Raw genomic sequence first — 17,995 nt, forward strand, 5'->3', positions numbered from 1 at the left:
AGATGAGAATTAGCAAGTTCGGTGTTTCATACATGATGAAAATTAATCCAGAAAGAAAACATATAAAGAACACAAACTTTGAAATCTAGCAAAAAGATCAAGTCTGACACAGCATGGACATGAAGATACACATACACCACCTCACAAGAGTTTACCACAAAGGCACATTACCTCCAGTAATCCATCCTGATAAAAACACGGATCAAATAAGCATGGCAAGAAACAGAACCATCTTCCAGAATCTTGAAAAGGTGCTCAGTGCTACAATGGTTGTAGTTTGTAAAGAAAGGATCAAACAAGAAAAGGCATCATCGTCCCTGGAGATGCCAGCGCCTATCAAAATTCAACACCAGTCTCAGCTCTCGATCGATGGTTTCAGTAACTGGTTAGATGACGTAGATGTTAGAGCGATAGTACATACATGACTACAGATGGTACTTGGTCTACAATGATCCGTTACAAATAATACTCAACCATCAAAACGCGGCAATTTGCATCTCCTTGAAGATCGCATCATGATAGCCCCATAAAAGTACAATTTGGATAAGAATTTGCGTCTCCTTCCAAGTGCTCCCAGTACAAAATGACAATGGACGATTGCAAGGGGCGCTTCCATCATCAAACTACATCATCAAGTGGATATCTGCAGTCTGTTGTGCCAGCTCGTTCATCATGGCCTCGTCAAAGAACTTGTTGATGCTAACATCCTCGCTCATGCCCTAGACAATGGGTGTGCATACAATTAGTTCTATAATCGGTTCAAAAGAGTCTATCGTTGTATGTACGTTCAGTATCTAGATGTATGTCTCACCTTCCTTCGCCTGGTCTTTACCATGAACTCACGGGCAAGGTGTTGGATAGGTGCCGGTTCCAGAGGCCGGAGGACAATGCCCTTGTCAAGAGGATCGCCAGGAACAATTGCCCAGTGATCAAACACCGACACACAAAATGCTTGTCCCTGTGTATGGTATCTGAGATCTGTCTCAAACCCAAAAGACTCTATGACAGGTAAAAATGCCTGAAAAATGTAGAAATAACCACCATCAGCAAGAGTCATGCAGGTCTTAAGCAAGGTAAAAAAATAGGCTTGATCAGAGAACACATTTCTTACCTTAACAACGTATACTGGAGTGCCTGGCTTGGGTACATCGGCTGTCACATGGCCACGTCGCCGCGACAGGACCGTATATATAGCAGACACACAGTCAATTGGAGTTTGGATCTGCCAATGCCAAATGCATGCATTTGTCAGATCAGGTCATCAAATATACGCGTTCTAGATAGTGATGATTAGTCTATGTACAAGAACCATGATTCCCATGACTAACCTCAATATAATAAACAGGCTCCATTAGTCGAGGATTAGCCATTAGAAACGCTGAGTAGACAACCCGACGAGCTGTGGGGATTATTTGGCCACCTCCACGGTGCAATGGTTCTGGAGCGATATTTGCATTTAAGATCTTGAACTTCACATTCCTAATTGGTTCATCACACAAGGGGCCTTCTCTAGCCCCCCACTGAAACCTGAGGTTAGGGCAGTAAATAAAATGGTTAAGAAAGGCACTGACAAAGATTCCAAAGGAAATTTGAATTAACAGAACAGAGTGCCCTACCCTTGAACAATTGAATCTTTGACTGCATTCAGCAAATTCTTATCCACCTCAACCGAAAGAGAGTCATCCAATAGAATGTTAGGACCCTGTGTGTCAAAGTATGATACGTTCAGTCCACAAAGTGGAAAATATAATATGGATGAAACGAACTGATGGTCTGCTGGAAAGTTTGTGGCACGTGACCAACTCAACATCAACTGGAAACATTTAATCAGTAGGCTGGAGGGACTCATACAACTCTAATAACAGATGAGAGAGCCCAACCAATAAAATCAAATTTGCTACATGCCTACACAATGGCAGGTCAGTAAGCAGTTTGCCATCTTACCTGCTTGTCAGGTCCAAAAGCCCATATTGACCTTGCTGCAAGCACATCCCACTGGTAGCGTTGGCGAAAGAAGTCGGTGACTTCTTTCTGCCTCGAGTCAAGGCTTACGAGGCCATTCTCTATATCTTCTGCCAAGCCCTTCTCTAGTGGTTCAGCTAACTGCATGTTTCCACAGACAAAGAAAGCCGCAATTAGTTGACCATGTGTGTTTGTTTACCATGATGAAGAAAGATGGGCACAAGAAAAGCCAAAAAAAAAAATCTAACCATGGTAATTTTGTTCCTCTTGTTGGGTGTTTCAGCAAAACATTTCATAGAGGAAGTATCAACAACTGTTTCACAAAATGTCACAACTGGATCTGCAACCTGTGTACAAACAAAGCAGCAAAGTAAAAATCTGCTTCAAAAAAGAAGGAAAAGTAGACCAAGTGCATTGATTTATACCTTCACTTCTACCTCAGAGTAAAGCTCTCTGAGGTCCTTCATTATAGAATCTAGATATAGCTCACCAGTCCCAAGTATAGTGTGTTCTCCTGACTCTTCTACCTTAGTAATAGCAAGAGGGTAGCTCTTGCTAATTTTACGTAGACCTTCCACCATTTTAGGTAGCTCACTCGGGTTAAGAGGCTCAGCTGCTATCTTCACAACAGGTAAGGTATTGAAGCGTAGAGGTCTAAATATGTACACATCTTCATCCATGTTCATAGGACATATGGTTGCAGTTTTCATGATTGATGCATCCACACCTTCAATAAGAACCCAAGAACCAGCGGGGGCATTACTTATTGGAACACGGTACCGTGCCTGATAGACCCACAGCTTGGTGACCTCTTTGACAGTCATATCCTCTTCATCATCAGGGGAATAGCCTTCTCCAAGCACCCGAACTGTCTGACCAGTCTGTATTGTGCCACTATAAACTCGTCCAAAGGCATCAAAGACACTACAGTCAGGCTTAGGATACAGTTTTGTAACATTGACCATAAGAGGACCATGGGAATCACATTTCTTCATTGCATCCACAATGGAGGAATCTTGTTGACCGGTGTATATGTGTTCTATTTTCCTTGCAGCACCATCCTTCACATTGGGGATGTTTTTCACTAACATGTCAGTAAAACCAGTAGCAGTGCCAAAAATTGAGCGGCAAGCAAGTCTCAGCAAAGGCCTAACATTAAGCTTGTAAGCTGCATTGCTCAGTGTCACACCCAAGTCAGCGAGAGTTATTTCAAGAATTTTCTGTTGCTCTCCAACAACCTGACTATAGATTTTATACAGAGGCTCAAGGATGAACTCAATGAATGACCTATTAGCACCTGCTGCTGGCGGCTTCTTTTTGAAGGTTCTGGAGTTATGGTCATAATACAAATCTCCCCATAGACGAGATGCAAATTTCTCATGGTCAAACTGAATCCCATGAATCTTCAAATAAAGATGCGCAAACGATTGCAAGGTAAAAGACCAGCCAGCTGAACCACTCGCAAAGCAAACATTTCCAGCAGCAGGGTCTACCAGTTGAGTGCCACCTACTGTGGTAGAACAAGATGAGATTAGATCATTGATTGTGTCCAGTGTATGTCGTAGCTTAAAATACGCATCATTTGGGGGTAGCTTTAGCTCTGTTATCAGTCTGTCAACCTGTAAAACCACAAAGTGAGAGCATACGTCAGCTTCAGCTTGGAACCGAATTGTATTAGAAAAAAGTGGAGCCAGGCAAAATGTACCTTGTTAATCACAACAACGATGGGAAGTCTTTCTTGGATTGCATGACGAATCGCCCTCTCAGTGTTTACCTACTCATCAATGGAGATAAATAAATACAAATATATATAGATGTTCCAATAAAAAAGAAAATTAACTTCAGCAATTTAATTCGCCAAGCTACTCCTGTTATTGGCAAAATGAAAAAACTCCACACCACCAACTTATATTCTGCTTCTAGTGCATGTTGCATATTTGCAGTTTTTCATTTGAGTGAAAAGAGTAATGAAGGTCATTAGCTAATACAAGACGAACAAGCTGACAACAGATGTTTTGCTCATCAGGCCTGTTACTATGTTCTAATTTATGATAATCTGTGCTCCATTTTTAAGACAACATAACAGGCCCAATGACAAAACAATGCTGATAATTTCAAGAAAACAACACATTTTCAACATGCTACCTAGTGTGAACTCTATTGATTTCTCAATGCCTTTGTCATCAGCAGGTGCAGCTGTTAGTGTCCCAAATGCAGCACCAACAAACCACTTATATGTTCCAACTGAATAAAAGGTTAAGCTCACATAAACCAAGTTAAACTAAAGCATTATCTATTTGCCTTCAGAACTGTTAGACATGGGATAAAAATCGTCTGTTTAAACTTTAAAACATGCAGATCTCCTGCTCTTATATAGTGCTAACTAGTATATTTGTAGCTTCAGGCTTTCAGTCTCCTGTTCTTAAGCGCTAGGCAACGGCCAAACCAGTAGCTGGTAGTTTAGTCGTTGACATGCCCTAAATTAAATGTCTATATGCGAAATACACCCCTGACAGTCAAAACTGCACAACTGCCTAGGCAGCGCCTAGGATGCTTAAGCGTCTCTTAGGCACTAGGCAAAGGCTAGCCGCCTTGCATAAGCCTATCACTGTTTTGAACCAGCCATGTTATTCGCTGTATCCTTCAGATGCTTGGGTAAGATGTGGTTGTAATACTGATACACATATGTTTTATCCACTTCCAACAGAAATAGGGAAATAACTCATTCTTGAAAAGAATTCCAATGAAATTGTGAAGCTGTAAAGATGTATCCCTAGCAAATCTCTTGTCAAACTGAATTATGATGAATAACCCTTATCTAACATACAAAAAAGTCGCAACACTAATTTCAGTCTAATACTCCCTACTTCGATATAGCAAACAGAGTTCAACCCATCAATTGAGCAGAGATGTATAAAGCAATAGGATCAGTGAATTACCATGACGCCCTCAGCAGCATCGACAACAAGCACAGCCCCATCCGCTAGCCTGAGCGCAGCAGTCATCTCGTCGGAAAAATTGACATGCCCAGGCGTGTCCATGATATTGCAGAGATAGGACTTGCCATTCCCCGACTCGAGCACGAGTGACATGGGCACAGCCTTGATGGAGACCCTGCGCTCCTGCTCGTCCACCCGGGTGTCTGTGAACCGGATGTGGCGCTCGCCCTCGGAGTCGAACGTGTCCACCTCGTGGGTCTGCTCCACGAGCATGTCCATGAATACCGTCTTCCCGTGCTGCAGGTGGCCCACGAGCGCCACATTGCGGACCAGCAGCGGGTTGGAGGCGAGGCCGAGGATGAAATCGGTGGAGGCGTAGGTGGAGGTCGCGCCGGCGCGGGTGCCGACCTCGAACTTGACGACGCGGGGCGGCGCCACGATGGGCTTCTCGAGCGCCTGCTCGTCCTCGTCCATGACGAGCGCCTCGACGCCCGGGCCGTAGACCTCCTCGGCCGTGGGGTAGTACTTCTTGTCCTCGGCGAGGACGACGGCGTTCTGGGCGGCGTCGGCGTAGTCGTCGTCGTCGACATCCATGAGGGCGGCGGGGCGGCGGGAGTTGGGGGAGCCGGACGGGGAGCGCGCCGGGGAGGGGGAGCGGGACTGCGAGGGGGACGGGGAGGCGGCGGCGTCCGAGTCATCGGCGTCGGAGTCGGCGAGCTCCGGGCCGATGTAGTTGCCGAACTCGTCGTAGAGGCTGTCATCCATGGCGGCGGGATCGGCGGGGGCGGCGGCGGGCTAGGGTTTTGGGGGCCGCCGGAAGGGGGGCGCGGAGGTTTGGGATTTGGGGTGAGAGGGAAGAGGAGGGAGGCGGTCCAGCACAGCGGGGCAAAGTGAGGTCGAAACCGGCATACGCGAGGGCGAGGGTCCGGTCGTCTTTTGGATCGGGATCCTGCCGCTCAGCTCAGGAGACAGGAGCAAAGGAGCGGTGAAAACTGCGGGGATGACAAAGAACTGGGTCATTGCCATGTGGATTAGGCCTCCTTTGGTTTATAGGATAGAAACTAGCATAAATGCCCGTGTGTTGCAATGGAAGAAGAAAAAACATACTTCCTGAACCCAATAGCTCAAGACTCTTCCTCCTCCTCCTCCTCCTCCCACGACTGAAAAAATGTGTTGTGCAAAAACATAACCATGAAAGGAATTCGTAAGTGTACTGTAGGTGTGTGCAATTTAAATCACAGAAATATCTACATGGTCGCGAGTATCTCTTCACGTATTTGTTGACGTTGCTTAGTGATCCCCCAAAATATCGCACTATAATAAAAATAGTAAAGTCTTAGTACAACATTCTAGCTTCACTACGGAGGCAACAAAGATTTCCATGAACCAGTGTTGGCTAGGTTTAGGACTGGGTAGCATAGCACTATTTGTGTCCAATGATATTAGAAGCATTTTTTGCGGGGCAATGATATTAGAAGCATTTTTGCGGGGCAATGATATTAGAAGCATTGTACAAAGATCCTCCATCAGTGGCTAATGTATATAACAAAGTAAAGTGCGGAGTTTGTGTCGCACACAACAGGGAGTCCGACTGCTTGTGCTTTGGTGACCAAAATTATTTTTATTAGGAGCATTGGAATAGTTTGTGACGGGGGCTGGGGGCTAGCGTGTCGAGCAGAAAAATAAGAGCAAAGATTTGTTTTGTTCTCAGAAAAATATTGTACATGAATGAGTCCTGTTTATTGTAATTTAGACATAGTATTTTTTGTGCGCGTGTTAAACAATTCCAACATAATTTGCTTTTGAGTATAATTTGACGTCAACAATTTAGATATAAAAAGTAGTTCAACTTGCCTGATCCCGTTGCTACTATTGGTATTCCAATGCACGGAGACGTTAGTGCCATTATATCCCATTTGGAGACCCTCTCTTTCCTTTTTTAGTTTTCTGTATTTTCCTTCCTTACCTTATTATGGGGGACAACTTGCACTTTCCATTTTTTTCTCTGTCTAGAGATGAAATCCCTGCCCTCTTTCCTTCCTTATTCTGCCATACGACATGAAATCTCCCTCCTCTTTCCACATGAAATCCCCCGCCATCTTTCCTTCTTTATTTTTGTCTCTTTTATTCCTTATTATTCTGTCAAGAGACATGAAATCCCTCATCTTTCCTTCTTTATTTTTCTCTCTTTCCTTCTTTATTATGGAAGGACTTATTTCCTTCTTTAATGGTTCATGAGGTAGCTCCTTGGTACCGAGAAAACTCTTAGATGTATATAAATTACAAAGATTGAGTTTAAGGGAACGGTATGGGACTATTTAAAAGGTGGATCAACTGTCTAAATATAACACACCGTGGTTTAGAATTCGATTCAGCCCACCATCGAATACTTTTTTGCAACAGGCTGTGGGCCAGCTTAGCCCCGTTCGGTTGTGTGGCCTTCCTTCGGCAGGGTGGGCCAGAATAATGTGGCCTGGTGGCCCGAAAATCCTCCTGGCATGATAGACTAAGAAGGTAATCCTTGTTCTTAGTTGATATACAATGGGCTAGCTTAGTTGGTCGGTTGCTCTATGCACTTTTCTGGCAAGCTGCGTTCGAATCCTTAAAATATCAACTTTTGCTGTGTGGCCGTTTTTGAAAGAAGCGCCAGTAAAAAAAGAGAACAACGGTGAATCAACGCTTTAGTATCACCTCGCGTATATATTTTGAATTCAAACTAAAAGCGTAAATTCACGAAAAGAAAAGCGTATTGTGACGGTGAACCCGACAAAGTCAATCCGTGCTTTATTATTAGGGAAAGATATATAGCAAAAGGGCCCGTGCGTTGCAACGGGGTTCAAATCAAGCTACTGAGATCATATAATGTATAGCCCACCTTGTTTATTCAAAATCAAATAAAACTGACCACTGGTTGCACTTAACAATTATTCACGCTAATATAATACATTTAGTTGATGGCTTACATGAGACAAGCTTTAGAGACAACAGTTTATTCCAAAAATCTTAGTTTAAATTTAGCATTTGAAACTTCCATTATTCGTCGCATAAATACAAATTGTGACTCTGTTTTTGTTTGGGATTTTCATTTTAGACCAACAATACATTGACCATTAAATTAGAAATTGTTCTTCTGAAATTAGTATGACATGTGACTGCTCCAGCAGAATACATAAACCAATTTAATTTAAATAAGACAACAAACAATTACAAAAACAGGTGGGCTGCTTAGCCATGTAATCTACGATCTGCCTTGAGCTGTACTGCAACATGCTCGTGCGTTGCAACGGGAGAAATAAAATCATTGGCGTAATAATAATTGTTTAAGACACTCCATGGGTACATGCCCATCACTTCAATATGGTGAAGCACTAATAGCATAACCAGTGAAAGCTTAATTTACAATTCAACTTTAATATTGCCAAAAATAGTTACTAAGACATGCATTATTTCATACATAGATTTATAGCTATAGTGTATCTACTGCTAGTGTCGATTTTTAGCATGTTAATTGTAGTCTTTGTGCACAAAATAAGAGAGTTTTTTACTATACAAAATCTCATTGATGACATTTTCAACAAAATTTCTGCATTTTCAAACCTTATTTTTGCTGGTACAATTTTAAATTGAGGAAATCTAAGGAGGCTAATAATTAATTTAGGTTACCTTAAATTCATTCTTTTTCTTAGAGATATTGAAAATTTATTTTGTCATTGTGAGTTTATTTAATTTTCTGACACAAAGTCTATTTTTTACATGATCTTGGTTGGTCATTGTACCCGAAATAGGATTATCTTTGTGGCAAAACAAAGACTCATGTGTATAGTTAGTTTTTTCATTAAGAGCAAGAGCGTCCTGTGCGTACGTGTACATCTACATTTTTTCTTCCCGCAAAAAAAATATACATCTACATTTTTTTGGGGTCGCGCTCATGCAGCTATAGCGGCAGTCTTCATCAGGTACCATGAAGATTGTCTTCGTCAGGGAAGACCCAATCCAATCCACCTCCACGTCTCAACAGCGCAACGACCGCATGCCACAGCTCCCGCGTCCCGCACCGCCGGCTAGCAGCGCCTGCCGCGCCCTTGCGTCAGGTTGCAAGATGGACGGGTCATCCCGCCGCTCCGCCGTCAAACAAAAACCCGCAAAGCTGCCACAGGGCTGACTGCATCATCACAAACGGGTTCAAGCGGACACGCCGCATTGTCCGGTGGGCGTCGCAATATTCCGCGTATGCTCCGTCCAATGAAAATACGGAGTAACTCGTACTACCAGCCTACTCTCTCTGATCGGGAGAATCCACAAGCAGCTATCAAGCAAACTCTTCGTCACCGGTTCAACGATTCAACTTGATTGCATGGAGTTAAACCGTATACAACGCTGGCCGTCGATGTCTTGTCAGGCGTCAGTACATCCCCTGTCCATCCTCAACAGGATCACATACCACTACCAGATTCAGATGGCCACCATGTACGCCTTCGCCGACGCCGGCTCCGCCGCCATCGAGAAGGGCCGCGCGGCTATGCTCGCACAGTACTGCGCCTTTGCAGGCCAGCTCCTCAAGTGTCCCGGCAACGTGCCAGTGTGGGGTCCTAAACGACCGCAGCGTGCGTGCGCTCTTCCAGTCCTCAGTACGTGCCCAACCGCAAAGTCTGCGGCTGTCCGCGACATGGAAAGAGAGAAGCTGGTGGCGGACTGTGCTGCTGGTACTTGAGTTCCTCTGCTCTGTGTTGTGTTCGTCGCCAACAGCACCAGCGTCCAGCACCCCGCCGACCGACGAACCCCGCCATCCGCCGCGTCCGGAGCTGGCCTCTACTCTGGATCTGTCGTCCCCATCAACACAAGCCACCGCACCCTCCTGATCCCCAGTCCCGATGTGCAACCGCCGCCGACATAGTCTACCTCGATCACCGTCCCGGCCCCTCCCTGCCCGCCTCTATGTGGTGTGTTCATCGCCGGCAGCACGAGCACCCTGCCGGCTGCCGACCGTCGAATCCCGCCATCCGCCGCGTCTGGATTGTCCCCTCCTTGCCTCTATGTTATCTTTTCTTTCTTTTTGAGTGGGATTTATCGGGTCTCTCTTGGCTGATTTTATTTAAAGAAGCGATATGGGACTAATAGAAATCGAATCTCATGCTATCATAGTACCGTGCGGCTGGCTACTTCCCCATAGATGGAAGCCGAGGTTGGGAGTTTGATTCACAAGTGGATTGGATTAGTTTTCATTCTTTTTCGGCCCTGACGGTGGCAGGAGCCGGCCATCAGGAATCGTTTTTCCATCTTGACGATGTGGCCGAGGCAGCGTGCGGAACATCAGGTTGAGGCCCAGCCTGTTGGGCGCGTAGCGGCCTTCGGACTAAATTTTCTTAGACGATGGATAAAAATTCCATAAAATTAGTACCACCTCGTTTATATTACGATTTTGTCTATACAAATCGTAAAAGCGTATTATGACATGAGAAGAAAGCGTATTATGACGGTGAACCCGACAAAGTCAATCCGTGCTTTATTATAGGGATAGATAACTAGCAAAAATGCTCGTGCATTGCAACGGTAGAAAATATAATAGACTTTCCTAGCATGGACTAAATAGAAAGTATTATTTAATTTATTATCCACATCGGTTCTTCCCAAGGCGACGAAGAATTATTCTTTCAACCATTCTGCTTTTGCCAAATGGTTAACAAATATATGTAGTTTTGTTTGCGGCTTTCCGAGTTTCATTCTCAGCTCCATTTTTTCAGGTTCAATCCACCAATGATGGTGTATTGGAGAAGTGATGTCAACGATAGGCATTCAGTTCATGGTGACGGTGACAGAGCATCGTAGACTGGACGAACTTGAGGCTCACTAATCTAAACTCATACGGAAGAGGCTAACAATGTGACATGGAAGTTTACATAGGAGTGACATTTGACCGTGTCGAGGTGATGCTGCAGCTTGCAACATCCGTTTCACGTCCGTGGCTAGCATGGGTTGTGGTGGGTGCATCCAACAATAACAATAAGACCCAAGGACAACATGTAGGAGGTTTGTGGCATCTACATGATTATATTGGAGCGAGTAATTAGAAAATTTCAACCGAGCATGACATAGTCTTGCGGCGGTTGCTATAAATTGAACGGTGAAATTCATCATTCAAGAAGTATGATTCAAGCTCTTCTTTATTTAATGTACTATAATTCATGATGCGGTTCTGATTGTCAGTTGGTTCGGCTAAAGAAACTTTGATGCCTCGGGGGTGATGAAGGCCTCCGTTGGTAACTTCGGGCATTATAGAAAGGCCGCTGCTAGGCGTAAGCCGGCTGATTTTAGAAAAGATCAGCCGCCTGTGAAGCCGTCCGATTCAGGTGTGTGTTGCCGTCAGATCAGGTTCGCGCAGCGCGTCATCTCTTCTCCCATTGCATCCTCATGCAGCGCCACATCCACCTGGCCTATGCTCCCAACGCAGCACCGGAGAACCAGCGATGCTCCATCGCATCCATCGATGCTACATCAAAGCACCGCAGCAGCCGACGAGCGCCGCGCTGAAGCACCGGCAACCTCTTTGCAAGGTCGCGAGCGCTGCATTGCAGCTCCGACAGCACCGACAGCCGCCGTGCAAAGCTTCTCCAGCGCATTGCACCTCCAACGGTGTCGTGACTGCTGCAACGCAGCTTCGGCATCGTCGTGACCGGAGCTCCGGCAGTGCCGGCGGTCGCCGTGCAAAGCTGCTCCGCTGCATCGCAGCTCCGGCGGTGTCGCGACTACTGCAACGCAGCTCTGGCGTCGTCATGGTCGCGACATCGCAGCTCCGGCGGTGTAGCTACTGCTGCAATGCAGCTCCGGCGTCGTCGCGGTCGCGACATCGCAGCTCCGGCGTCGTAGCGGCCGCTGCAATGCAACTCCGGCAGTGCTGACGAGCATCGCAGCACCAACAGCCGGTGGCAAGCGCGGCATTGGAGCACCGATGAAACTCTGCAGCATCATGGCCGCTGCATCACAGCTCCCGACAGCGTCGACGAGGCTGCATCGCAGTACAAGAAACGCCGGCAAGCGCTGCATGGGAGCAGCGGCGCCTCTGTTGCGTTGCGAGTGCTGTGACGGAGCGTCGGCAACCGCTGACGAGCGCTGCAATGCAAAACGGCCTCCGCTTGTTGCATCATCGGTTTGAGTGGCTAGGGAGCTTGAGCAACATCGCTCATGGCGGATGTAAGGGCATATTTATCCCTAAGGTGTTTTGGTGATTGATGACAATGCTTTTGCGAACTAATCGTGTGCGTTGAGTGTTTTTCAGAGATTCATTCTTTTGGGCACGAGACGATATCCTCCCCTCGGAACTTAAAGCGAAGACGGTGTAGTCCTTTCGGATTAGTTTGGTGGACTAGTTTCATAGGGATCACCGTACTATCAAGAGGGGGTCCGCTTTGGAAAGGCTAGGGCGGAATCATCACGTACACTTCCTTTGCCCCTCCCTCCGAGCCTTTCCGTTTCGTTGATGGGCTTGGATTCTCCTTTCTTTGTGCCCTCTCTGGTCCCAGCGGTAGTACCGCGGGCCAGAGCGGTAGTACAGCTTGGGTGGTACAAGCGGTAGTACCGCTCCGGAGCGGTAGTACCGCCCAGAGCAGTAGTACCGCTAGTAGCTCCGTGTGTGTGCTATCTCTGGTCCCAGCGGTAGTACCGCGGGACGGAGCGGTAGTACCGCTTGGGTGCCACAAGCGGTAGTACCGCTCTGGGCGCGGTAGTACCGCTCCAGAGCAGTAGTACCGCTGGTGGCCCCAAGCCGTAGTACCGCTCTGGTCTCGTGCTAGTACCGCCTCGATTCGAGGGCTCATTTTTCGTGTCGGGTTTTACGGTACTGGCCGTGGCTGTGGGGGGCCGTAGTACCGCTCCTGTGCGGTAGTACCGCCCTCCCTCCGCGGTAGTACCGCTGTGGACCAAGCGGTAGTACCACGCTTTTGGGCGGTAGTACCGCTTAGTGTTGCAAGCGGTAGTACCGCTGGCACAGCGGTACTACCGCTCTCTTCGGGGCAGAGGGGGGGTAACGGTTGGTTTGTTCCCCCCACTATATAAAGGGGTCTTCTTCCCCAAAGTTGACTTACCTCTTCCCCCAAAAGCTCCATTGTTGCTCCAAGCTCCATTTTCGCTCGATCTCTCTCCCTAGCCAATCAAACTTGTTGATTTGCTCGGGATTGGTTGAGAAGGCCACGATCTACACTTCCACCAAGAGAAATTTGATTCCCCCACTTATCCCTAGCGGATCTTGTTACTCTTGGGTGTTTGAGCACCCTAGACGGTTGAGGTCACCGCGAAGCCATAGTCCATTGTGGTGAAGCTTTGTGGTGTCGTTGGGAGCCTCCAATTAAGTTGTGGAGATTGCCCCAACCTTGTTTGTAAAGGTTCGGTCGCCGCCTTCAAGGGCACCAATAGTGGAATCACGGCATCTCGCATTGTGTGAGGGCGTGAGGAGAATACGGTGGCCCTAGTGGCTTCTTGGGGAGCATTGTGCCTCCACACCGCTCCAACGGAGACGTACTTCCCTTCAAAAGGAAGGAACTTCGATAACACATCCTCGTCTCCACCGGCTCCACTCTTGGTTATCTTGTTCCTTTACTTTCGCTAGTTTACTTGTGTTGTTTCTCTTACTTACTTGCGTGCTTGTTGTCGTTGCATCATATAGGTTGCTCACTTAGTTGCATATCTAGACAACCTATTTTGATGCAAAGTTTAATTTGGTAAAGAAAAGCTAAAAATTGTTAGTTGCCTATTCACCCCCCCTCTAGTCAACTATATCGATCCTTTCAATTGGTATCAGAGCCAGGTTTCTTTATTAAGGACTTTACCGTCCAAAGAGTATGGTTGACGTCGTAGACGGTGCGGAGGAGCACTCCGGTGAAAATCCTGTCTCGTCTACGGGAGATGGGGGAACCGCGGTCTCTCGTGAGGAATTCAATGTGGCGTTGGACACATTGAAAACCTCCATGACGACCAAGGTCGAAAGCATGTTGAATAAATTCTTAGAAGGGCTTAAACTTACAACCGCACCGTTGAAAGTGGGTGATCCCGCTAACAAGGTGACGGATGCTACCTCCGACAAGGGGGAAGCTTCGAGCGAGAAGGCTCCTTGTTCTAGTGATAAAAATGGCACCGGCATCTTTGCCCATGTGGAACCTCCACCCGTCTATGGTGGACCGCTTCCTTCCACTCATTTGAATCATGCCGGCCCGGCCCCTAAGATTGAGAAGAATGTAGATTTTGATTCTTGGGTCTATCGTTTTAAGCGTCATTTAAATCATGTGAACACTAACCTTTGGAGAATCATTGAAGAAGGCTTTTATCCGCATGACCGAAGCAACTTCACTCCTAGAGAAGTGGTGGATCATCAATTCAATGAGAATGCTCTTTTCATCATCCAAGAAGCAATCCCGCCCGAAGATCTTCCTCATCTCCGGCCTTACACCGTGGCCAAAGATGCTTGGCTCCAAGTTGTTTCCCTCTATCGGGGAAGCGCAAGCATTCAACGCTCCAACTATGAAGTGGTGCAAGATGAAGCCGACGAGTTTGCAATGAAAGAAGATGAAGAACCTCGTGAGCTTTTTCGGAGAGTGACCAAACTTGCGGTCTCTCTCTGAGATCATGGAAGTAAGGACACGGATGACAATTGGATCAAGCGCAAATTCCTCAAGGCAATGATGCTCTACCACAAAGCCATGTCCTCTGTAATTCGTCAAAGGCCGGACTTCCACACTTTGTCATCAAGTGAAGTGTTGGATGAGTTTGTTGCTATGAGCATCTTGGACAAGACCGCCGACAATGCGGTCCTTCGCTCTCAAAGAGTAAAGAAGCCCAACCTTGCTCTAAAGGCCAAGGCTAGTATGGAGGAAGAGGATGAAGAGGAAGAAGAGGAGGGCAACCTCGAAGATACGAAGTATGCCTATCATGAACACATGGCTCTTGCGTCAAGGCAATTTTGGAGCAAGAAGAACACGAGGCCAAACTTCAACAAAAGCAACTCAAGTGGCGCAAAGGGCAAGCAACGGATGAGGACTTGCTTCAATTGTGGCAATGTGAGCCACTTTGTTGCGGAATGCCCTTACGAGAAGAGGGAAGACAATGGTGGCAAGCTCATTAGAAAAGACAAGGCCAAGTCGTTCCCCAACAACAGCAACTTCACCAAGAAGACTCCCTTCAAGGCGTTGGTGGTTCAAGAAGAGTACAATAAGGATGATGACGATGATGAAGATAGTGAGTCGGTTGCCATGTCCTCCGTTGCCGTTGCCAAGACTCCACGGGTGTCTCTCTTCGACTCACCCAATGAGAACATCACCGCCAAGTGCCTCATGGCTAAAGCCACCAATAAGGTAACCTCCAACATCAAAACTACCATCATTAATCATCCTTCTTCGACGGATAGTATTGATGAACATGAGGGAAAAAATGTGGAGGAAAATGAGTTTGAGATCTTTATGAGTAAACTCAAGGGAAAATCCAAGAAGCACTTCGCTGCTCTCTTGGAACAACTTGGTGAAGCCAATGACATGATCGAGGCTCACGAAGATACCATCTCTAAGATGGAGGGGCATAGTCGTGACTATGCCGATGAGATTTCGGATCTTTCCAATGCTCTTGACGAAGAGCGTGGTCTTCGTTTGGCTCTTGAGGAGTCATACAACGATGATCATGCTAAGTTAAAGAAGGATCTTGATCATGCTCTTGTTGTGTCTCATGTGCTAAACTCTGAGAAGGCTATACTTGGGGTTGATCTTGCTAGACTCAAAGAGGAGTTTGGCATCCTCAACAAGGCTCACAAAGTCTTGAAGGGCGTTCATGCTAGCCTCAAGGAATCTCATGATCAACTCCAAGTGAAGCTAACAAAGGAGAAAGCCACCTTTCCTCATATGGTGTTAATTGATAATGCAAATGCTACTAACCCGTGTTGTGAGCATGTGCATCTTGTTGAGGAGAATGCTAAGCTAAAGGAGCAACTTGAGAAAGGCCTCATGTCATGCATACAAGGTGAGAAGAACCTCAACGACCTCTTGAGCAATCAAAAGGAAGTTGTGGCCAAGGAGGGGATTGGGTTCGCACCCAATCCCAAGAACAAGAAGAAGAATGACAAGACCAAGCGACCTCCTCCTCTCAAGCAAACTTTTGTGAAGGAGGGAGAGGGTGCTTCCAAGGAGAAGAAGAACAATGCGAAGGGTGGAGGTGTCAAGAAGAGCAATGCCACTCCTTCCAACAAACCCGGCGACTTTAATCCTTCTTATGTGTTATGCCGTGCTAGTGATGGGCATGTTTATGCCAAATTCGTTGGTTCTCCTCATGAGTACATTGAATGGTCTATTTGGGTTCCTAAGACCCTTGTTGCTAACATCAAAGGACCCATTACAAAATGGGTACCTAAAACCAAGCATTGATCTCTTGTAGGTGTTTGCTTCTGGTGGGGGATCATGGTTGCTCGATAGTGGAGCTACAAATCATATGACCGGAAGCAAGGACTTGGTGGTGGACGTGCACAAGAATCCATCTATGCCCACCAATGTCGAGTGGGGTGATGCCTCGTCTTCTAAGGTACTGGGACTCGGCAAAGTTGCCATTTCTCATGATCTCACGATCGAGAAGGTCATGCTAGTTGAGTCCCTTGCATACAATTTACTTTCCGTTCGTCAACTTGCTATCATGGGCTTTGCCACCTTCTTTGATATTGATACCGTGGCCCTCTTGTGGAGCAAGACTCTTAAAGTAGCCTTTGTTGGGCATGTCGAGAACGGTCTCTATGTGATTAACTTTTCGGAGCAACTCACTAAGACCGCGACATGCCTAATGGCTAAAGTTGACGTGGGGTGGCTGTGGCATCGCCGTTTAGCCCATGTCAATATGAGATCTTTGCAAAGTCTTCTCAAGGGGGACCATGTTCGTGGACTAACGAACGTTAGTTTTGCCAAAGATCGTGCTTGCAGTGCTTGTATCGAAGGAAAGCTTCATGAGAAGGCTCACCCTCCCACGACTCTTATTTACTCGAAGAGGCCGTTGGAGCTCCTTCATTTGGATCTCTTTGGGCCTCCATCCTTTGATAGTCTTGGGGGTAGAAAGTACTGCTTGGTAATTGTGGATGACTACTCTAGATACACGTGGGTGTATTTCTTCAAGAGGAAGAGTGAGACCCAACAAACAGTCATTGACTTTGCAAATGAAGCCCAACGTCAACACAATACAAAGATCTTGACAATAAGAAGTGACAACGGCACCGAGTTCAAGAACTACACCTTGGATGAGTTTCTCAGTGATGAGGGGATCAAGCATCAATATTCCGCACCTTACACCCCTCAACAAAATGGTGTTGCGGAGAGGAAGAATCAGACGTTGATGGATGCGGCAAGGACCATGATGGCGGAGTTCAAGTCTCCATACAACTTTTGGGCCGAAGCCATCAACACCGCGTGTCATGCTTCAAATCGGCTCTATCTTCGCAAAGGCTTGAACAAGACTCCATATGAGATCCTCACCGGGAACAAGCCCAACCTCAAGTACTTTCGGGTGTTTGGGTGTAAGTGTTTCATTTTCAAGAAAGGTGTTCGTTTGTCTAAATTTGAGACTAGAGCTCATGAGGGCATATTTGTTGGTTATGCTACAAACTCCCATGCTTACCGTGTTCTCAATAAGTCCACGGGACTTATTGAGGAGACGTGTAACGTGGAGTTTGATGAAAATAATGGCTCCCAAGTGGAGCAAAGTGGTACTTGTGATGTAGGTGATGAAATTCCTCCCCAAGCCATAAGAAGAATGGGTATTGGTTATATCCTACCCGTTGAGGAACCCCTTGTGGCCGAAGGAGAAGGACAATGCTCCAATCAAGTGGAGCCATCACCAACCCAAGACCCACACGCTTCCGAAGAACAAAGTGAAGGCCCTCAACCTCATGAACACGATCAAGGGCAAGATCAACCTCAAGATGGTGGTGATCCACCAAATGATGCCCAAGGTCAAGTTCTTCCCCTCGAGCTAGTTCAAGATCAAGAACAAGCTCAAGACGATGCTCGAGATGATCAAGTTACCCCTCCTCACTTCACTTCCGAGGAGGAATTGGAGCGTCGTGCCGCTAAGATCGCTTCCAAACT

The 17,995-nt window shown here is 46.6% G+C and overlaps 1 protein-coding gene across 1 annotated transcript; it reads right to left on the reverse strand.

Annotated features, from left to right (window-relative positions):
- Nucleotides 1–207: 207 nt before the first annotated feature.
- LOC123163862 (110 kDa U5 small nuclear ribonucleoprotein component CLO) lies at nucleotides 208–5,832 on the reverse strand. Its single transcript, XM_044581255.1, has 10 exons — nucleotides 4,902–5,832; nucleotides 3,668–3,736; nucleotides 2,388–3,581; nucleotides 2,211–2,309; nucleotides 1,945–2,103; nucleotides 1,617–1,702; nucleotides 1,329–1,527; nucleotides 1,112–1,222; nucleotides 812–1,018; nucleotides 208–719 (listed from the first exon to the last, which is right to left on the reverse strand). The coding sequence occupies exons 1-10, from the start codon at nucleotides 5,664–5,666 to the stop codon at nucleotides 624–626; spliced, it is 2,985 nt and encodes a 994-aa protein (XP_044437190.1). The 5' UTR covers nucleotides 5,667–5,832; the 3' UTR covers nucleotides 208–623.
- Nucleotides 5,833–17,995: the final 12,163 nt, after the last annotated feature.

Source organism: Triticum aestivum, chromosome 7D, assembly GCF_018294505.1.
Source record: "Triticum aestivum cultivar Chinese Spring chromosome 7D, IWGSC CS RefSeq v2.1, whole genome shotgun sequence".
Classification (NCBI taxonomy): Eukaryota; Viridiplantae; Streptophyta; class Magnoliopsida; order Poales; family Poaceae; genus Triticum; species Triticum aestivum.